This window comes from Crassostrea angulata, chromosome 7, assembly GCF_025612915.1.
Source record: "Crassostrea angulata isolate pt1a10 chromosome 7, ASM2561291v2, whole genome shotgun sequence".
Taxonomy (NCBI): Eukaryota; Metazoa; Mollusca; class Bivalvia; order Ostreida; family Ostreidae; genus Magallana; species Magallana angulata.
In genome coordinates, this window is record NC_069117.1 from 38,817,205 (window position 1) to 38,840,937 (window position 23,733).

A 23,733-nucleotide genomic window follows, 5' to 3' on the forward strand; every position below is an offset into this window, starting at 1 on the left:
GTTTTTTTGGTCTAATTACAAATCAGCCTTGCAGAATCCCCCTTCTGTTGGAAAGGTAATTAAAGAATTGTTAAACAAAGGTAAAAGTCGCAGAATCTACTAATCATTTAGAACTACGTCATTTAAAATGAAGAATAAAGACCAATTAGAATGACACCTGGTCTCAGACATCTTAACGGAGGCATTCAGGTTCGAAGGCTCTTTGGAGGATCTCATTTTTGCATAGATCTGAAGGAAAGTTTGTTATGGTCTAACTCGATTTGACAAGTGAGTATATTCCTGTATCACCTTGTAAACATTCATCGACATTCATAAAAAAAATAAAACCTGAGTTTTTATGGAATATTAGCATATATTTTCAGATAGTTTTTTAGATTTTATATTTGTACTCTCCTTCACTTTGGTTTGATGCAGAAATGATGGTGTGTATATATATATATATATATATATATATATATATATATATATATATATATATATATATATATATATATATATATATATATATATATATATATATATCTATCTTTCTATCTATCTATCTATCTATATATATACACACACACACACACACACACACACACACACACACAAACGTCTTAGGAAGATATGAAAGCGCTTACGTTTTGCGATTAGTGTTGTTATTTTTTTCATTTTAATATATATATATATATATATATATATATATATATATATATATATATATATATATATATATATATATATATATATATATATATATATATATATATCACATAAAAGTTCACAGGAACGAAAACAAATTTCTTACGGAGATTTATAATGGGAAATGTTTACATCTTTTCTCCATTCGGAAGTACTCGGGATACCTCGCGCAATCTCTCAACGATGCAATGCAAAATCCCCGTAGACTTTCTATTTTAAGATGTGTATTAAAACCTGAAGCGGTAGATTGGGCGTTTCAAAACAGATAATCTAGACATTTTTCATATTAGAGGATGAACGTAGTTTGAATACAAAGGTGTTTATGATTATCGAAATATCAAGCAAAAAGTGGTGGAAGCAAAAACTTCGGACAGAGACCCGGAGCTACAGACCTGCAGCTAGCGTTCTTTATTTTAAGTTCTTGAAATATTAATTTAGAGTAGTTGCCATTTTAATTTACTTTTATATTAGAGTAGTTGCCCCTTGAATTGACGTCACATTGTTGTGTCTGGAGCAGCTAACGTATATGGAATTAAATGGTAGCGTCGAAATTTGCTCAAACCTCTGTGGGAGTCGGATAGGGAGTAAACGTTTGAAATTAAACTGCAACAAATCATTATAAAATAACAAGGGTGTAGCAAAGATTTTCAAAGACTATTTGAAAGGTGAGAATGCGATTTTGAAGATATCGAGTGTGTTAAATTGGACGAAATGTAGGCCAAGCAACTTTTATTCATGGGATTTTGAAGATAATCGCTTCTTCTGATTTGTTCTGCCCTAGATTTTGGAATGAAATTTTTCACATGAATTTCTACTGTCAGATATAATTATTATTTTAGAATAAAAAAGTAAGACATTTAACACACCGTTTGTGTAAGGGGTTATCTCAAAGTTTGTTAATTTTTAACATAGGGATTTTGCTTCAAATGTATCAATTTTTTTTTTTACATGTTTTACATTTTTTTTAAACCTCTGCCCCAGGGATTTCTTTTTCTGTTCTACATATTAAAGTCATTGCTAAAAGGCATCAAATGGTCAAATAAAAAAAATCCTTTTACCTCCTGGTTTGTTCCAGGGGTCTTATCAAAGTTGTTTTTGTATGCCCAATTTCACAGATTTGTCAGATAATGACTATTTTTTATTTGACAAAGGCGGAAATGCCTATGGTGATCATTTTAGTAATACTAATTAAACATTCAGACATATTTAAGTAATGAATAAATATATAACATCACATATAAAGTGTCATTAATATGAATTACATGGTACTGTCTTGAAATATATGAATTAAGCTATATTTAGGCGGGTTAAGAAAACGTGACAGAGGGCTAGGCTTGCCGAACCTTCTTCACGTTTTCGATCCGAGCCCAAATATAGTTTATACTTCGAGACATTTATGTTAATTCCACTATATTATATCAATTTTACGCATCAAACGAGCTATTTTCAACAAATTTCGCTGATTATCTGCAGTTAAAACTATCACGCCATGGCGTCAACCAAGCAAAAGGATGACGTCACAATACAAATGAAACGCTGCGCGAAAGCGTGCGAACTCGATCTGCACTCGGCCTCGTTAATTCGGTCGTCTGCTTCGAATAAAGAAACGTAAGTTTGCTTTCAATTTTTTTTCCATATATTTTAAACATGATTATATTGATCTTATATTGATCATTGTTTACCTATTGTTGGGTTTGGAGTGTGCGTACGTGAAAGAGGATTGTACATATTGGGCGTGGTTTGCGATTGTAGGCTATTTAGGCTTGCATGATTTTTTTTAGAGAGAGGGGGATTGGGGCTTTCGCTTAGAGACAAGTATGATCAGGGGGTCCAGGGGCGAAGCATTTAGAATCTTCTAATGGCTTCTGAGATCTTAAAGAGTAGAACGAAAGCGTGAAGTAAGCTTCAGTATTGGTCATCCCCTTATTTTATAGAGAAAATTTGCAATTAAATACGGGCTTCTACTTTAGTATATTGTTCTTGATTCTAAAGTCGACATAAATAATAAAAAGGATGATAATGTAGATAAGCACTTATAGGTGGGGCTTGTTAAGCGCTTGTTACAGTTATTTTAAAGTATTGCAATGTATCATTAAAAAAATTTGATTGTTTATATTCAAACCTTTCTTTTAACACATTATGATAAAAAAAAAATGATCGTAAAAAGTAAATAAATTAAGAAGATTTTTGTTAATGTACATCAGTACGATAGATATAAGAAACAAATCGTCTTTGGAATGACGCATGCGCTGGAACATACATGTATAGTACAGGTGAGAGATGTTTTTCTCTAGGGAGAGGAAAACTTGAAAATGTAACCTTCCCATAAATTTTTCTATGTATATGAAGGGTTGAATTTTGCATTGGTTGTGCTACTGGACCTGGAACAATCGCTGAACGGATAAGACTTTGTGTATTTGTGCATTTACCTGTTTTCGAGCTGGTCACACGTTTAAAGGTGAGTTAACGCTCACGTCGAAGTGATCGCACGATTACACCTGTGTCACCTTCGGTCGCGGCATTGAATCAGTTATATGCTTACAATATTTGTCTATATACCAACAGCTAGTTTGTTCACATTCTATACTAGTGGATAATTGACAGTTCCAAGTAAGCTATAAACTTTATGTGCTTCGTTTGTTTACATTTAAAAATAAAGTTTTATACAAACTTTTTGAATACAGCCGTAATTTGTGATGTAAAATTAAATAAAATCATATGCACTGTCACTATGTCAGTTTTATTTGCGTTTCAAAAAGCTACAGCAGGATATGAGGATTGGGCCTTTAGGTAGAAAGGTTGATACTTTGTAAGATTTATCTATTAGTTTGTAAGTTTACCTAAACCGAATAGGAATTATTTTCACAGTTTTTATCTTTTTTTAAATCAAAAAAACCCAATGCAAAACAATAACACTTTAAAATAGTGATTTGATGGTACATGTATCTCATCAACATTAAAATGGCAATGTGTCTGATATCACCTAAAGACTATCTCAGTCTATTTTTCTTATCAGGTATTAAGCACCGTTTTTTGAAAGAAGAATGAGGGGTTGCTGACTCATAAAAAACGTCATTAAAATCATAATCCGACCGGGGTGGGGAAGGTGTTATTGATGACAATATACTGCATATAACTTCATTTTCGCTGTTAATTTCTTATTTTCACTTCATTTTTTTACATGCTCACGAAAAAGGAAGGGGTGCTGCTATATGATAATTCAACTTTCAATATGTTAATCAAATTAAGGAAATTGTTAGCTGCGAGAAAAAATACGGTTGTTTAGCCCTCCCCCCCATCCCCACTTGCCCCCCCCCCCCCCCTCTCTCCTGATGCTACATGTTTGTATTGATTGGTTTTATTTCAATATGATTTTTTCTAATTTAAAAACCATGCATGTATGTATTACTACCATCACACTCCTTCCTCTCCGCCACTGCATTGTTATCGTCTTTGAAAAAATAGGTATGTACATGCAGTTCTATTCTGCATAGTGTAGGTATGTTACAGCATCTGCTTATGATAACGGGTACGTTTATTTTGTATGCACTTTTGTGCATCAGGAGCTCAGGCTGACATGCTTTATACATGTACATGCAGCTCTTCACAAAAAAGTTGCAATTTACGGGGCACAAATACTTGCTTTTGTTTTAAACTGATTAAATTTCAGAGCAAATTCTATGGAAATACGTATGCCCCAACATTATTTTATTATATGACAATTTGTATTACAACTGATATAATATCGCATTGTTTATCAATTATACTCTGTCCCGAGTTTTTGCTTCCACCACTTTTTGCATGATATTTCAATAATAGTAAATACCTTTGTGCTCAAACTACGTTCATCCACTAATATAAAAAATGTCCAGATTATCTGTTTTGAAACGCCCCCTCTACCGCTTCAGGTTTCAATACACATCCCGAAATTAAAAAGTTAAACGAGACTTACCTGGAAGGTGAAGTTTGACTGTAATTTCTTCGACCCAATTGGGTGCCGAGGGATCAAATGAGATGATAAGATTATCGCGTGGTTCATACTTCAGAGCACATAATTTGGATTAATTCACTTTAATAACGGGCGGGAAAATCATTTTTAAAATCATCCTTGTTCGGGTTGGGCATTTGATCCCTCGGCACCCAATTGGGTCGAAGAAATTACAGTCAAACTTCACCTTCCAGGTAAGTCTCGTTTAACTTTTTAATTTCTTCTCCCCCAATTGGTGCCTCTGTCTCAAATGAGACTTTAGAGCTGAATCCAAATTTGTGGTAAAAATATATCTCGTTTAATAAAACAAAAGACATTAGTTCATTGAACTTTATCTAAAACAATCCAATTCATGTACATGTTATATAATATCTACGAATAGTTTTCCAATAAATTTTTACTCATTTGTACATCAAGACTAACAGGTTTCTTGTAAAATTTTCTAAACACTGAGTCCTTAGACCAGCCCACTGTCCGTATGATAGTATCTACAGGGATGCGCATAGCGTATGCGGCGCTGGTGGAAGCTGCTCTCGTGCTGTGAGGTTTGAAAATGCTGACATCAATACCAGCTTGCTTCATAACGGATTTCAGCCATCGGCCGATGGTATCTCGAGACACTGGTTTGTGCGGCCTTTGTGTCGTAATGAACAGTTTAGTCTCTAAGGCACGCAAGTGTTCTGTACGCTGCAGGTAGTGCGTTAATGCATTCACAACACAGAGATCGGTGTCTTCGTCATATCTGGACAGATTAATTTCACCCAGATGTTTCTTATTGTCTGATGTTTTCAACAAGTCACCAATTACAATTTTTACACAAGAATCTTGTAAATGTATGTTTCTTATGTCTATCAAATGAAGAGTCTGGCCTCGTTGACCTGATAATAAGGCTAACAGCATAAGTAATTTTTGCGATAACTTTAACAATGATAAAGATGAAATTGGTGTTAAATTTTTTAAAAACTTAAGAACAATATTCACATCCCAAGTCACATTATATCTTGGTAAACTTGGTCTAAGATTAAAAACACCTTTCATAAATCTACGTACAAGGGGATGAGACCCGACACTTACACAATTTTCTAATTGTAAAAATGATGACAATGCGCTTCTGGCGGTATTAATACAACTATATCCCAAGCCAGCATTATACAATTCAGTCAAATATGTTAAAACACTGTCTACATTTGCTTCAAAAATATTAATTTTTCTTTTATAACAAAATGACATCCATTTCTCAATATATGTCCGATATTGTTTTTTAGTGGATTCTCTCCATGAAGACAATAAAATGGCTTGAGTGTCTTTTGATAGGCTTCGACTTTCAAAGGATTTCCCGACACACGGAAGGCTCCCAGTCTCATTTTCTTCAGCGGGTGGTTCCTCTGAGGCTCGTTTGGAAGAGTTAGTAAGTTCGGTATGTTTGGTAATCTGTAACTTTGTTTGCAAACCATCTGTAGTAGCTGCGGGAACCAATGTTGTGTCGGCCAGATTGGTGCAATTACAATGGCTTCCGTTACGTCCGTGGAAATCTTTTGAAGCGCCGATCCTATCTGACTGAAAGGACAAAAAATGTAACACATTTTATTTCTCCACAGTATGCTAAAAGCGTCAATTGCCTCTGCGTTTATATCGGGGGTATAGGACACATACGGTCTGAATTGAAAATTGTGTCTAGAAGCAAATAAATCGATGTCACATTGACCATATGTTTCGATTATCTTATCGAATACGGCGGTATCTAATTTCCATTCCAAATCACTATTTTTGTGGCGGGAAAGAAAATCTGCCTCCGTGTTTTCAACTCCAGCAATGTGACTTGCAGAGAGCCAAATATTTCTATCCATACAAAACTTCCAAATAGATGTTGTCAAAGTGTTAAGCGATTCAATTTTTCCACCCATTTTTGAAACATAAGTTACCGCAACCGTATTATCCATCAAAAGTTTCACATGGCAATTTTGCATTTCTTCACAGAATGTTGTTACTGCTATCAACCCAGCTTTAAGTTCTAAATAATTAATATGCTCTTTGTCATTTATTGACCATTGTCCTTGGATACATTCACCGTTACTTTCGTTAAAGGCGCCCCACCCTGATTGTGAACTGTCTGTTTTTAATGTTACTAACGCGACGTCAACATTAATATATCGTGGAAATAAAGCAACGTTATTTATCCACCATTTCACCGTTTCTTTACTAGAATCCGATATTGTTATCTTTGCTTCAAAGTTTCCACAATTTATTTTCAAATGTTTGTCCTTCTCAATCTCAAGAGACTTATAATACAGAGGTGCATATCTAACACCGGGTTCACTCGACACGAGTTTACCAATTAATTGTGCAAATTCGCGTATAGTCACTTGATGATGGTTAAGAATATCTTGACATTTTTCCTTAATAGATATGGCGCGTTCTTTTGTTAGAGCTACTGTCATAGTCTCAGAGTTAATCTCAAATCCTAGAAATTGAATACATCTTGTCGGTTTAAATACGGATTTATCTTCGTTGATAGTTAAACCAAGAGTGTCCAATAAATGAGCTGTTTGTTCTACATTTCGTTGGCATTCTAATTCCGTTTTGCTTATTAAAAGCGAATCGTCTATGTATGCCACATTAGCATGTCCGCGTTTTCTTAAAGTAGCAAACACAGGTTTTAACAGTTTCGTGAATATTCGTGGGGCTGATGCCAACCCCATGGCCAAACACGTGTATTGGAACTTCTGGCCTTTCCAATAAAATCTCAAATATTTTCTGTCGTCCTGACACACATTACACGAATGATAAGCGTCTTGTAAATCAATCGACGCAAAATAACAATTCTTTGACACTAAGTTGATTGCGGACGACAACGTTTCCATTTTAAAATGATGATATTCTACAAAGTCATTCAAGTGTTTTAAGTTTAATATAACTCTGAACGTCCCATTTTTCTTTGGTCTGACGAAGATATTTGAAATAAATTCGTTTTCGTTATAATCCGATACTTCTTCAATTATTTTCTTTGATTGAAGTTCTTTGATTTCAATATCAATGATTTCTAAATCAGTTTCGTTGAAATTAATTGGTTTGGGATTGCTGCGTTGAAAAGGTGTATTTTGAAATTCAATTGAATAACCTTTCACTAGTTCTAAAATTCTTGAATCACTTGAAATCATTTTCCAATTTTCATAGTGACCGGCAATTTTCCCTGCCGTAAAATTTTTAGAGGTATTTAGAAATTCACTCACATTTTCTGAAGGTAACACTTCCTGATTTATTTCTTCGTCAGCTTGTTGTTTGGGTACATTTTCCTTTTGTAGCCCTGGAAAGAACGCTGGCCTAAAAAAGGCTGAGGCCTGTTGGTCTGGTTGTAGGGTCTTTGACCTTGGTATTTCCGACTTGGGAAACTCCTCTTCTCAGGTCTGTTGCTGCTACCCGAGATCTTTGACCCAACTTTATTTGCTTTCGTGATATCTTCGACCTTTTTCCCCAGATCATCCCCGAACAGTTTGTCAGTGACGGGATAATCGTTTGAGCATAGCACCCGGAATTCGTCGTTACTTTCGGGTTGGATAATGAACTCTCGTCTTCTTTGTGATAGATCACAGTAGACGTACGTCATCAATTTGAGACCGTCCATTGCCAGGGTTGTGAGGTCCTTCGTTGACGGGCCCTCTCCTTTTTGCTTTGCATTAAGCAGAAGATTGATCTGCTGCAGTTGAGGCACAATTGCCTTGGCTACCAGAGTCTGGGTACGTTGAAGTTTGATGTCTTGATTTCGGGTTTTCCGACTGAGGTGTGCTCGAATTTCTTCATTAATCTTAGGTGGTGACAGATTAAGCACATTCCGTGGTCGATTATACTTCTCGCTCACTTCCTTGATCTTTTCAGCATTGAGCACTGCACGCACACCATCGCTAGTTACTTTGGCCAGTTTTTCATGAACCGGCTCGCCACATTTTTCTTCTGTGCCAAAACATTCGGCAAGTTCATCTAAAATAGTGTCGTTATCGAACTCTTCAACTTCATCTACTTCATCAACTAAATCGCCGAACTCGTCCCTCTGAGTTTTCTCTTCATCTTCTTCATCCGATGACACATCACTCAAATCTTTCGAGGAACACGGTTGATTTTCGGCTTTCCGTTTCTGTCCTCGTCTTTTCAACTCAACGACAGATGATGCCAAGGAAGCAATATTGTTTTGCATTTCCTTCATCATTGTCAGTATTGATGGGTTCACTGGAGCCTCTTTTTCTTCCGAAAGGCCACCAGCCATTTCCGAATGCTCAGAGTTTTCACTCATTGCATGAATATGCGTTAAATACGCAACTGTCAATGCGAATAATTCGCAAAATAATGCGTCAATACGCAGTTCAGCGTTAATACGCAGTTTAGCGTTAATTACGCTATATGATTTTTGAGCAAAGTTATTTAAATTTCACAAATCACTACAGTCCTATAATAAAACTCACAATGTAAATCCAGATACTTGATAATAATTAATACATGTCTGCTGCTGAACCACGCTAACTTATCTATGAACCACGCGATAATCTTATCATCTCATTTGAGACAGAGGCACCAATTGGGGGAGAAGAAATTGAAAGTCTACGGAGATTTTGCATTGCAACAGCCATTAATAAGCCCGGATGATAATGTTAAAAAATTGCGCGATGTATTCCGAGTGTATTCCGAATGGAGAAAAGATGTAAACATTCCCCATTATAAATCTCCGTAAGGAATCTGTTTTCGTTCCTGTGAATTTTTCTGAGTGGAAAGGGATAATTGTTCAGTGAAGATATCTTGGAAAAATTCCCTTTTAACGATTTCAACTGTATTTCTTTCACGGGTATGTGTAATTTTATTAAAAATCATCAAAAAGCGATGGAAGCAATAACTTGGGACAGACTATAGTCAACACATTTATTTTTTTAAGCGTCAAATGAGAGAGCATCGTCGGAAATCCACGGTCTGTCTCGCTTCTCTTAGATGTACATCTTGGAATGTGAAAAAAGCGGAGGCGTCTGTGGGTTTCTGACGGAGATGAGATACATAAGAAGTATATTATACATCCGACCGCTGTAGGAAAGACATGTGCAATTGCAATTGTGACTCCGTTTTGTTATTATTGTAGTACGTGAAATCATTAGACTGATAAAAGGAAGTATTTTAACGTCAATTGCATCACATTGTGAAATCGACGACTGAAATGGCAGCAAAATTCAGAAGACTCAACTCACGCAAGTTGGATTTTGACAACATACATGTACTAGATGTTATACAGAGAGCTCGAATTGGAGATCAACTGGAATTCCATCGCGGAGTTTATTCACATTGGGCTGTGTATGTAGGTAGGTACAATGGTTCAGCGGTACAATTAAACTCAAGAACATTGAATCCGGGATAAATAGTGTATACCTGTTGACTGGCTATGAGGACGATAGTAAGTTTATTGTCCCCCGAGACAGCAACTATTTCACGAGGCGAAGCCGAGGAAAATAGTTGTCGATGGGAACGAAATATATTTCGTGGCCACGGATTTTATTTCGTGGGTACGACTTTTGTTTCGTTGGAACAACTTTTATTTCGTGACCCCGAATTAAAAAAAATCTCAAATCATATGTCTAATGGCAGCCACCGTCCTAATGAGATAAGAACCTTGTAAGTTGTAAGAACTTGTGTTCGAACCATTTGTATATGTTTATGCAATAAAATATGTTCAAACCAACTAATGAGATAAGACTACGCAATCGGTGCGAAGCCAGCGCCATTTTAACTTGTTTTGACGCAGTATATTGATATTACATCCTACAGAAAGTCCAAGGTCTTGTTAAAATGGTTCAGAAGGAAAACAATATCGTAGATGTGTGAATATATAACAGTATGATTACCTCACATTACGATGAATTATTACCAATTGATTACCTTGTTTATAGGAAGTAGCTTCCCTATATATTTCCTCCACGAAGTACTATGTCTGTCCCAAGGTATATGCAGCACATTTTTTTTTATGTATGTTTAACTTATATTTATATACCAAACGATGTTCATTCAATATGAAAAATTTTCTTGTTGAAACGCTCCCTCTATCTTGTCTTGTTTTAATGCACGACTAAAAAAAAAGTCTAAGGGGATTTTGCATTGCAAAAAGAAAATAATGAAAGTACTGGGATGATAACGTTGGAAAATTATGCGAGGTATTCCGAGTGTCTTTCGAATGGAGAAAAGTTGTAAACTTTTGTCATTATAAATCTCCGTGAGAAACCTGTTATTCCTGCCGGTTAATTTTCCGAGTGAGAAATGATAATATGTCAATGAAGATATCTTGAATATTTTCCCTTTGATAGATTTCTATTGCACTTCTTTCACATGTATGTCTATTTTTATTAAAAATCGCCCCAATATGCTGCATAAATATCTTGGGACAGACTACAATAATTGTGCGGATCTTGATTCAAATCCACCATATTTTTTAGAACTTATACTTCAAAATCTCTAGAGAAAACGCGATTCGATATGAGATCTTTTAAAACATGCATTGATTACAGAACAGTTTAAAGTTTTCAATATTTTTGATCAATGCTTACTATCTATTCAAGATATATTACAGTAACTATAGTTGGGTACTCTTCACACAATTTTGCGGAAAAAATTGTTCTATTCATGATTGGCAGATACAACATTGTTTAGATTATCGATGTATATGTAATACGTGTTAGAAAACAAACCTTAAGTTAATTTTTAAAACACCTTTCTGGAAAAGAAATGTAAATATGAAGTATTCATTATGATATTCCTACGCTATCTCCCTCGTCAGCCTTTTTCACGAAAATACCGGTATAAGTTATTCTTCGATTGACATTAATTTTTTTCACGAATTGCTTATATTATTACAATAATTATATTACTGTTATGATTATTGTTTGTCAGGTATCCACAATCTCTTTTAATTGTGTATGAGTGTGATTTTTTTTAATGGCGATGCAACACCGTCACCGTATTTCTGATCGCACTCTATAAGATGTTAAATGATGTGTGCAATGTTTGCTAGTGATGCAAGACTTGTGGCAGTATTTGCTACGGACATGAAAAACTATATATACGCAAGTTTCTTAACAAGTTCAGTGATTTTAAGCGAGAGATCGGCTGCGCACAGTGAAAAAATTCAAGTCATTTTAAAGTCGAATATCTTGAATATGGGAAAACCCATACATATGTATCTACTCTTTCATAAAAGGAATTATGGGTATTACACAACTTTATTTACATCTTGGGTTTAAACATGTTCATTATGGGTTCTCATCTACCAAAAAATTATACACCGATTTTGACCGGGGCATAAAAAAGGTGAACTGATGATCACTTTCAGATATTTCGAATATACCGGTATAACTAAAACGTAAAAAATCTCCCAAGCAGCCCCACCCTTTAAAAAAACAAACACCCCCCCCCCCCCCAAAAAAAAAGAAAAAAAGATTTAAAAACCCAGACAGATAGAAGCATTAAGATATAATTGTTGAAAAAATGATATAAACTATGATTTTTGATTTCAACTGTGATGATGATAATGTCGAATAAATGATTACTTTTTGAAAGATACTCACATCAAGCAGTTTCAACACTTTTTTGACAGGGAACGAGGAAGTGATACATTTAGCCGGTATTAACAGTTTCGACAGTGCATGCACCTTTAATCCCAAACACACGTTCACTATCGGCGGGAAAGTATTCATCAAAGCCGAAGTCAAAAGGGAAAGCGTTTGGAAAGTTATTCGTGGTTCTAAAGTCAAGATAAACAATGATAAGGATAAGTCATGTAGGTTAGTATATATAGTACTTGTTTTGTTTTCAGAATTGCAAATATATGCAGTGTATATTATGAAACGCATATGACCATCTAGAAGGAAGAGGGGGTTGTCCTAGCAAAATTATCGGTAATTTTGATTTTAATATGTGAATTTACTAAGAATTTCCCAAGGAGGTAGAACCCCCCCCCCCCCCCCCCCCACACAAGAAACTTCATAGTAAATTCATAGAAAGTTAAGTAGACACCCTCCCCGAAAACAAAATTATCCCTTAGACCCCCTCCCGAAAAGGGCTCCTGTAAAGTGCGAAACGAAATCGAAACGAAACGAAACGAAACGAAACCAATCGCAACGAAACCAAACCAATCGAAACGAAACCAAACGATTGGGAACGAAACCAAAATTCGAACTGAAACGGAAATTAAACAAAACTAATATCAATTTTGACTATATAATAGTGAAAATAAATTCATTGAAATAAATTTTTAAACCATAAAATATAACTACCTGTATGTTTCAGATTGCCGCTGTAAATTTTTATTTTTATTTTTATTTTATTTACTTTATTTTTATACTTGCGTATATATTTTGCTATGTGATGTCGCTGAAGAGTTTTAAGGCATCTCTCTCTCTCTCTCTCTCTCTCTCTCTCTGAACGTCTGAATATCATTTAATGAAACAAATTAGAAGCATTAAAAGGTATAGGAATGTACATCAGTTATTTACATAATTATATAATTTTTGCAAATTTCGGATAATCGGCTCAAAAATTTACAGCGGCAATCTGAAACATACAGGTAGTTATACTTTATGGTTTAAAAATTTATTTCAATGAATTTATTTTCACTTTTATGTAGTCAAAATTGATATTAGTTTTGTTTAAATTCCGTTTCGTTTCGTTTCGAATTTTGGTTTCGTTTCGTTTGGTTTCGATTGGTTTCGTTTGGTTTCGATTGGTTTCGTTTCGTTTGATTTCGTTTCGTTTCGTTTCGATTTGGTTTCGCACTTTTACAGGCGCCCTCCCGAAAACAATTTCTCTAGCCGTACTGAGACTTCATACGTACAAATGTATGTTACAACTCCTATTATCATACACTGCATCGCTTTGCAACTGCATTTTCCTTTTTTGAGTATGCAGCAAATTTACTTCTTATCTGGTACATTGGGCTATACTAGAATTGAATATGATTTAATTTATTTACTGTTAATAGAGACATTGTATGACATATTTCAACTGGCTTCAATTGCTTGTGCTTATAAACAAACATGATGTGAAAAAAGAATGTTTTTTTATGGTTATCAAAAACAATATGATCTTAGAGAGAACCAGGATGAGAAAAAACCTACCCCTTAATTGCTTATTTTTAAGTTTATATAGAGAATAATACATACCCTTTTCCATATCACAGCTTGTATCAGCCCGAGACTCCAATATCAGCCCGAGGCCATCAACTTGAACAAATTGATTATTCATATCATTTGAAAAATGTCTGGACATGTACATGCATTTAATAAAAATATGAGTTCTTCTTGTTTTAACAAACATGAAGCTACAGAACGGAATTTCATCAGGTTTTAAAAGTTGACTGCTTTAAAACATTTGCTAGCATTTGAAGTTTTCAACTGCACTTAAAAATGTTGACTGTAACTGAAAATGTTTCATTTTTCATCTGTAAACATGCAAAAATGCCAAAGCGAAAAAAGGCAGAGGAGTTCCGCAAGGGGTGTGATACGAATCCGTATCAGGCCTGGAGTGCTGATAACCTGTATCAGCCCCGGAGGCCGATACGGATTTTGTGATGTCATCTGTATCACATGTGCAAAAAACCTGTATTTATTACTAAGTATGTAATAAAATAATTTAATGTTTGTCAATGTACATGTAATTTTTTTTGATAATGGTGTGATTTATTTGATTAGAATTTGAAGAGAGGGTTTATGTTTAAACACTTATAGACTCCTTAACATGCCATTGGAGAAATTATTGTTTGACCAGCTCGTTTTGTTTTTAATATCACTGTACTTAATTTATAACAAAGCGTATTTCTTTCCCCGATCTTAAACATTTTCTTCCTAGCTACTGAATATTATCTTTGTTTTGGAAGGAAAAAACAGGGGTAGGGGACCTTCCTCCTGTTATCAATTAAATGATGTACTGGTAATTGACCTGTGTCTTTGGTTAACCCACACATCCCCGTTCTCAAAGACGGTAAATTAGATTCAATAGTGTTACCAAATCATCATACTATCAACAAATTAGGAAATAAATTCCAGAATTTGTGATTTATATATATTTTGGAGTTGATTTTAATCAACTCTCCTATGCAGTTACTCAGACAAACCGAAAGTGAAACAGTGTTTGGACCTCAGCACAAATCATCGCTGCTGACAAGACTTAGTTCTTGAAAATGATCGATGAAATCGATGTAATGTATGCTAAAGCATTGTTTTTCAAGGAAACTTATTTATAATTCTACTACAGTTATTGCCGAGATCAAAGAGATGCCGCGGACATTATTCTCCAATATACCACGAACGTCATCAGTAAATTATCAGATCAGAAATACCTAATTGTCTCGCACTGATCATGAAAGTACAACTTCAAACCGTAATTGTTTTAAAACCATGTCAATTTCATGTGTTAGTTCCAGTCAAAACGATGTGTATTGCCTCAACTGTTTATTTTTAAGAGATCAATGCAGCTGTTCCTAGGACCTCCCCACCACATTTTCACTGCGTGTTTTTACATAAAATATATAACGTGTAGTAGTAATAATCGTATTAAATTGCCCTTAAAATATTAGGAACATGATTCAAAGATATTTCATAAATAGGTGAAGAGCATTAAAAATCCAAAGAAAAATTCTGTCGTCTGCATGTGATTCCTTTGATCGATACACATGTAAACATTACTAACAAAACCGTTGGGGTTACACGGAACAGCCGTCAAAATGACCTAGATCGTCTCTCTATAGGAGAAACGATCTGTAGAAATATTGGGCTGTTAGTAGAATAGAAATAAAGTTCTTGTTATCGTGAATGTTGCAGGATAACCTCCTCGGTCTCGAAATGTTATTTGAAATATAAAAGCCTCGGCTAACGCCTCGGCTTTTATATTTCAAAACAACATTTCTCGACCTCGGAGGTTATTCTGCAACATTCACGAAAACTCGTACTTTATTTCTTAAATACCTTGAAAATTGTCAGATTTTAAATGGTACGAACAATTTAAATATTTTTTGTAGTCGTATGTATTCCTACGCTAGAGTTCAATATAGTCTCGTTCAACTGGACGCTCGGCTGTCTACGTAGATGCTTGTCGGAGATTTACGGTGTCAGCCGAGCGTTTGGTTGAACGAGACTAGAGTATCAATACAATTTACGAGGAATATTTTGTATTACTGATACACAGTTTGATTAAATTTATTTTAATAAATATTATTTACCATGATTCATATTGGGTTTTCTCGACATTCTTGTCGAAAAAGTCCAAAAATTTATATTATAAAAATGTGCGTAATTCAAATACAAATTAGAAACTACATGTACTTGTCATGCAAAATAACATGTCATTGATTTTAAGATAAACAAACATCGACAAAATCAACTCCCGTCAGTTCTTCAGCACTTTGATTATCCAAGTGTCTCGATACTTAAAAATGTTAGTGTACCTTAAGCTTCATGACGCACTTCGAAAGATTTTTAAAGTACTTTAGTACTTAGTCCAAAAGTTGACGCACTTTAAAATAAAATTGCCAAAGTGCGTAATTTTCTATAAGTGCATTGCCACATACGTAGTTCACCGTGCGCCTTTATTCTTAAAAAAAAATATTGCGACCCCATCTCTCCCTGATAGAAAAAAAAACAACCTATCTACCAACAACTACATTGAGACAAAATAAAGATATTTCATAACAATTGTGTAAGTGTTATTCCTGTTTGTCAAAAAGATTCAGTAGGATTTGAGAATTGGGCTTATTGGCTGGAATATATAAATTCTGTTGAAAATGCATTATTCATACTGTCCTTTACAAAAATTTAGATTATTGAGAATCAAATTTTGTACATGACAACTAGTTCAAAATATTACACGGTACCTTTACTCTCGGTAACAAATCTAATATTCCATAAAAGCAGAGAGGTATAATCCCTGGTTAATGGGGATATGGAATTCGAGCGTGGTTTTTGAAGTTAGTTAAATGACAATTAAAGATCTAGATGCATTAATAACCTCTGTAACTATAATGTGCACGCATATGTGTGTATGTGCATGAGTGCGTGTGTGTGAATTCTTGATTTTTGACTAATATAATAACATATCATTTTAGACCTTTTCGTCCCCATGAAATCGTTAGGAAAGCCATGGGTATGATTGGAGATATCGGATACAATGTCTTCTGGCAAAACTGCGAGCATTTCGCCGCCTTCTGTAGATATGGTGTTGCTTGGTCCAAACAGGTATTGCTGCTTCCTTGGTTTTGTTGAGTCACATATTAACTTCAGATTTTTTTAAAATCTTGATTTCTACGTCTTCTCTCTCCGACACACTCCTTCTCTATTATATTTTATTATACTTTCATGTTAAATACTGAAATCTGATTGGCTTAGACGCAGTTGATAATTACCGTTCTATTACCCTCAGGCGTTGGCAACGGGTAACACAACGAATTGTTACATGTGCGTAAATTATGCGCGTACGGTTGGTTCGCCGTAGAATTCACGTCATTTCTATATAAAAGCAGTAAAATTTTCTCAAATATTAAGACAATTAGTATAATAAAATAAATAGTGCCTGTTTGGGAGGATAACAGTTGAAATTGTTATACTTTCATGTTAAATATTGAAATCTGATTGGTTTAGACGCAGTTCATAATTTTTTCTATTACCCTCAGCGTTAGCAACGCACTTAGCAACGGGTAACATTATATAAATAGTGCCTGTTTGGGAGGGTAACAGTTGAAATTGACACCCCTCGAAAACCATTGTCAACCGACGCGAAGCGGAGGTTGACAATGGTTTTCGAGGGGTGTCAATTTCAACTGTTATCCTCCCAAACAGGCACTATTTATTTTGTTATACTGAATGTCTTAATTTTTAAGAAAATTTTACTGCTTTTATATAGGAAGAACGTGAATTCTACAGCGAACCGTACACGCATAATTTTCGCGCATGTAACATTTTTTATTGTTATACTTTCATGTTAAATACTGAAATCTGATTGGTTAAGACGCAGTTAATAATATTTACTATTACCCTCAGCGTTAGCAACGCACTTGGCAACGGGTAACATTAAAAAATGTTACATGCGCGAAAATTATGCGCGTACGGTTCGCTGTAGAATTCACGTTATTCCTATATAAAAGCAGTAAAATTTTCTTAAAATTTTTAAAAAAGACATTCAGTATAACAAAATAAATAGTGCCTGTTTGGGAGGATAACAGTTGAAATTGACACCCCTCGAAAACCATTGTCAACCTCCGCTTCGCGTCGGTTGACAATGGTTTTCTCGGGGTGTTAATTTCAACTGTTACCCTCCCAAACAGGCACTATTTATATAATGTTACCCGTTGCTAAATGCGTTGCTAACGCTGAGGGTAATAGAAAATATTATTAACTGCGTCTTAACCATGTTCTATTACCCTCAGCGTTAGCAACGGGTAACATTACGAATTGTTACATGCGCTAAAATCATGCGCGTACGGTTCGCCTTAGAATTCACATTATTCCTATCTAAAAACAGTGATGTTTTTTTATTTAAATTAAGACATTCAGTATAACAAAATAAATAGTGCCTATTTGGGAGGATAACAGTTGAAATTGACACCCCTCGCGTCGGTTGACAATGGTTTTCGCGGGGTGCCAATTTCAACTGTTACCCTCCTAAACAGGCACTATTTATACATGTATACTGTTACCCTCTCAAACAAGGACTATTTATATAATGACTAGATTGTGTCTCGTGAAATTCAACAGTTTTCATGGCATAGTGATTAAACTATCACAAACGTTAAACCCGGCATAACGAGGGAGCTTATCGAAAATGTTATCTATTATAAGTATTAGATCTAACTCATCAAAAATGGCGCGTGTTATATATCTTTTCTGCAATGTTCTTAAGTACATTCATATCCGCAGAAACCTCCAAAACAAATATTTTACTGTTAAAATATTGACAAGACCTTGCATTAACCTTTGGCTCCAGTGAACTAATAAAATCTTCCGTACCCCCACATTGTAACCAAACGTACACAACATGTTAGGGTAACATCACTTTCATTTTTTGTGTAAAGATATGATTTGTTGACGCCAAATATCCAGTAGCCAGTTCAATGAGAAATATTTTGTTCTTTCATTGAATTCCTTTGACATGATGGAACAAGCGATAAATTACTCCTATTAACTTCTGACTTTGAAAGCAGTGTATATTGTTTTACCAATCTCGTCTGTATACATCGATATAAGGATAGTTACATTATTTTTTTCTGTTTCAGGCCGACAATGCTTTGACGGCAATCGTGGTTGGTGGTGCCATCATAACTGTGGCTGGCCTGGCTTATGAGTTCTACAAGATTTTCATAAAAGATGACTAAATAGTTGGACTGTTCCTCAGTCGTATTTTCATTCTGTAAAGAGGATCGAAATGATGTCAAGAGTGCATCATCATCATCATCATCATGAAAATCATCGTCACCATTATCATCAGACTAATTTATTAATCTAAATGATGCTTAACTAATCATCTGTGATATAAACTATTGTCTATGTTAATGTAGCATATTGTAAGTCGTCTTACATCCATGAAATTAAACCGTATACATTAATGTCGACGGGCATTGTGTTTACATTTCCAATCCCGATATACATTGTTTCTGAAACCACTTTGAAATTTTTGAGACATTTGCATGTTCTTGTATTTTGAATTTCTGTAAATGTTGTGTTTCATTTCCAAATTAAAACTGACATGGGAAATACAAACAATGGGATTTTTTGTTTGAACATTACATGACAGTTACTAGTATGTGTTTGTATGAATCAAGTCAAACTATACATGTACATGCATTTTGATAAGTGTGAAACTTTATTTACACTTAATTAATGAAATATAATAATATTAAAATGTTATATTCATATATTTCACACGGTAATTACCGCATATCTAATGAATAACGACTTGTTCTGACACTGTATATTATCTTCGTTTGCCATGGTCTTGTATATTGGAGTAAAAGGCGTTATAAAGAACAATTTGTGAATATGTTTCAATTTACCTGAAAGAATAAATAAATAAGTAAGTAAGTAAGTAAGTAAGTAAATGATTTATTGTAGTGACATGTGTTTTATAAATAAATATAGATACATGTATATCATATAATAACTTAATGATTAAACATCCGTTTCATCTGACCTATGTGTCACTATAAACATGAATAGAAATACTGTAGAAGTTTATGTAATATATATTAGCACCATTTTTTCTTTAGCCGCGAGGTACTATGTATTTTCCAAGAACTTTTGAATGAGATAAAAAGCTGCTTGTCATTTCAAGTAAAATGTATCGCTGCTTAGATATCAAATTTGACGAGTCGCGTTAAATGTTACCGAACTTCCAGCTTCCCATTTCAGAGAGAAAAAAAAATCATGAGATACACTGTCTAAAATTTTTGCTTTTTGCTCTAAGGATTGAAGATAGATGGCAAAATTAAGTTTTATTTTTGTTTTTGTTTGTCTTTGTTTTGTCTTTGTTTAATACTAGTTTACATTATCGTGTCCGCGAAGAAAAAAATATCGGCCAAAATTCCCTGCATATATGAATCTTCAATGAAATTATTTCCCAGTTTTTGTTCAATAATTATACCCCCGCTCCGAAGGAGAGGGGGTATACTGTTTTACCCTTGTGTGTCTGTCTGTCCGTCTGTCTGTCCGTCCGTAACAAAAATTTCTGTCGCATTTATCTCAGCAACTATTTATCGCAGATGCTTGAAATTTTAACACAGTGTTTGTTAAGGCATGCCATATCGTGGGATATATTTTTGTACCAATCGGACGTCAGCTTCCTGTTAAATGACGACTTTGCTTATTTTTTAACCAAAATTTTCAAACAAATTTTCGTCAAAGATTTCTCGGCAACTATTTATTGCAGATGCTTGAAATTTTAACACAGTGTTTGTTAAGGCATGCCATATCGTGGGATATATTTTTGTACCAATCAGACGTCAACATCCTGTTAAATGACGACTTTACTTATTTTTTAGCCAAAATTTTCAAACAAATTTTCGTCAAAGATTTCTCAGCAACTGTTTATTGCAGATGCTTGAAATTTTTACACAGTATTTGTATAGGCATGCCATATTGTGGGATATATTTTTGTACCAATCAGACGTCAACTTCCTGTTAAATGACGACTTTGTTTATTTTTAGCAAACTTTTCAAACAAATTTCCGTCAAAGAATTCTCAGCAACTGTTTATCGCAGATGCTTGAAATTTTTACACAGTGTTTTTTAAGGCATGCCATATCGTGGGATGTATTTTTGTACCAATCAGACGTCAACTTCCTGTTAAATGACGACTTTGTTTATTTTTTGCCAAAATTTTCAAACAAATTTCCGTCAAAGAATTCTCAGCAACTATTTATTGCAGATGCTTGAAATTTTAACACACTATTTGTTTAGGCATGCCATATCGTGGGATATATTTTTGTACCAATCGGACGTCAACTTCCTGTTAAATGACTACTTTGCTAATTTTTTAACCAAATTTTCAAACAAATTTTCGTCAAAGATTTCTCGGCAACTATTTATCGCAGATGCTTGAAATTTTAACACAATATTTGTATAGGCATGCCATATCGTGGGATATATTTCTGTACCAATCGGGTGTCAACTTCCTGTTAAATGACGACTTTGTTTATTTTTAGCCAACATTTGAAAACAAATTTTCGTCAAAGATTTCTCAGCAGCTATTTATCGCAGATGCTTGAAATTTTACCACACTATTTGTTTAGGCATGCCATATTGTGGGATATATTTTTGTATCAATCGGACGTCAACTTCCTGTTAAATAATGACTTTGTTTATTTTTTGCCAAAATTTTCAAACAAATTTTCGTCAAAGATTTCTCAGCAGCTATTTATCGGAGATGCTTGAAATTTTTACACAGTGTTTGTTTAGGCATGCTATATTGTGGGATATATTTCTGTACCAATCGGATGCCAGCTGTCTGTTAAATGTCGACTTTGCTTATTTTGCATATTCACATCAGAGCGGGGGTATCACTAGTGAGCATTGGCTCACAGATATCTTGTTTGAGTATTTTTTCATTGTTTCTTGTACATACAGTATTGGAAAATTCAACGCAGCTATTATACCATTTTATGAATTTCATTTCGACAAATTCTGTCAAATTGTGACGTATTTTTTTAATAGATAGTGTAATTTGATTAGCGAACATAATACTTATCTTTATTAGAAACTTGAATAGCAGTTTAACTTCTTTGTGCTTGAAATGGTAACATACATGTACCAAAGTATGTGCATTGACACTGTCAATAAGCTTTTGCGCCAATTCTTGAAAACGTGTGTAGTAGAAGCATATGAAATGTTATATATCATAATTCATGTACATAATGTACACGTACATTCGTATAATTTGTACATAAAAGATATGATTAATACTTTGTTCCGTATAAATACTCAACATGGATGGAGTCTATAAGATACTTGCAGTGCGGCGATATATGCCAGTTTATTTATGAAATAAACTCAATATGTACCCAACTTATTCAAGTATAATAACCTGGGTTGGGACAGTGTTTAAATCATTTCTGCAGTGATCGCTACGTTTATAACTATTAGCATGAATCATCAAATAAAGCATTTTAATGTTTCTATAAAAAAATTAATAAATTGATCGTAAAGAGGAAGTAAAATTAATTAAATTATTGTTAATGTACATGTAACAGTACGTTAGATATAAGAAACAACCAAACGTCTTCCTTGGGAAACTAAGTCTGACAACATCATGATAATTTCGTGCAGTCCGTGATCTTCATAGGTCGCTGACGGTTTCGACCGATCGATAAACTGGTTAGAACTGGATCGTCTATATTTCATTCCCCTCAGTTACAATTAATTTTCGTAAAAAAAGAGGGAATCATATAGTGGGTGTAAATATAAAATTTATGAGTGTTTAAATTTGTTTTAACAGTAGTGACCGCGGGGTTTACATTTTATGGGGACTATGTACATGTAAGGGTACGTAAATCCATGATCAAAAAAAGAGACCCCACCAGGAAAAAGATTCCACTGTCTAGAAATACTATAGAACTCGGCAGGTTAGTACCACTAGTAATACTAAATGACTAACATATATATGTACGTGCTGTTTTCATCGTTTGTTTTTGTTGAAGTTTTTGCTTCGCTCTCCAAATGAATATTGTCTATATTGATATAAAACTGAATTACAAAAATTTCAGATTAAAAAACTCAGGAAACACAATTTTCATAGATATAAACGTACTACGGTGGTGACGAATGCGTTATTCAACTTTTACAGCTGTTTTAAACATTTTTGATTTTACATATACTGTTTTAGAAGAATCCTCTATGCTGAGCCTTTCCTATTTGGGAGCTGAACAATAGCAGCGACAGTAGCCGGACCTTCATTCGAAGTCTGGACAAGTCTTGGAGTGCTCATTCAGTGCGCTGATATCACCTTAGGCAATGCCGATCATTAGAGGTAGGCTAGAAAGTGCACCCTGAACAGTTTAAACATAATTACAATGAAAAAAGCACGTTAGGTAGTTGTGTCAAACAGCAATGTGACGTAGGCCTGTCTATTTTATTGTAGACCACTCGGTCATGGCTCTCTGAAATCAACAAGATTTGTCTGGCTTTTGAGCTAAGGCTTCGCAATCGGTGTATATTTCGCTTGAAACCAGCGTAATTTTAACTTGCTTTGACGCAAGAAATAGATAGTTACATCCTACTGAAAGTCCAAGAACTTGTTAAAATAGTTCTAAACTAATTTAACATGTGCATGGGGGGGGGGGAGGGGGGGGGGGGGGGTTATGTAGAGGAAAGGGGATGGTGATAATAAGCACCATTAAGAATCGCCTGTTCAGCTGATTTGTTATGATAACGATTACAAGTCTTGCATTTTTTTATTTGTTTTGTTCTAAATGTAAATGTATAATGTCATGCACCCATTATTCAATTACTATATAGGCACGTAGCATCGTTTTTAGCTCACCTGATTTCTTAAGTGAGCTTTTCTTT

The 23,733-nt window shown here is 34.6% G+C and overlaps 2 protein-coding genes across 4 annotated transcripts; one reads left to right on the top strand and one right to left on the bottom strand.

The window, feature by feature from the left end:
• Positions 1-172: 172 nt before the first annotated feature.
• Positions 173-19,478, top strand: LOC128155791 (phospholipase A and acyltransferase 2-like). 3 transcript variants are annotated; one of them, XM_052817652.1, is made up of 5 exons: positions 173-267; positions 9,789-10,005; positions 12,288-12,474; positions 16,788-16,917; positions 18,951-19,478. In XM_052817652.1, exons 2-5 carry the CDS (start codon positions 9,864-9,866, stop codon positions 19,047-19,049), a joined length of 558 nt encoding a protein of 185 aa, XP_052673612.1. In that variant the 5' UTR covers positions 173-267; positions 9,789-9,863; the 3' UTR covers positions 19,050-19,478. The 3 variants fall into 3 exon arrangements, with proteins under 3 accessions (XP_052673612.1, XP_052673611.1, XP_052673613.1); XM_052817651.1 differs by lacking the exon at positions 173-267 and adding an exon at positions 2,933-3,142; XM_052817653.1 differs by lacking the exon at positions 173-267 and adding an exon at positions 3,159-3,294.
• On the bottom strand, positions 7,887-9,128 carry LOC128155790 (uncharacterized). Its single transcript, XM_052817650.1, has one exon. The coding sequence runs from the start codon at positions 8,955-8,957 to the stop codon at positions 7,929-7,931; it is 1,029 nt and encodes a 342-aa protein (XP_052673610.1). The 5' UTR covers positions 8,958-9,128; the 3' UTR covers positions 7,887-7,928.
• Positions 19,479-23,733: the final 4,255 nt, after the last annotated feature.

Bases quoted from the DNA above. Each gene is read 5' to 3' on its own strand.
- LOC128155791 (XM_052817652.1), top strand. From the start codon at position 9,864: ATGGCAGCAAAATTCAGAAGACTCAACTCACGCAAGTTGGATTTTGAC. The intron at 12,475-16,787 runs GTTAGTATATAT...ATATCATTTTAG, and splicing joins GATAAGGATAAGTCATGTAG to ACCTTTTCGTCCCCATGAAA. The intron at 16,918-18,950 runs GTATTGCTGCTT...TTTCTGTTTCAG, and splicing joins GTGTTGCTTGGTCCAAACAG to GCCGACAATGCTTTGACGGC.
- LOC128155790 (XM_052817650.1), bottom strand. From the start codon at position 8,957: ATGAGTGAAAACTCTGAGCATTCGGAAATGGCTGGTGGCCTTTCGGAA.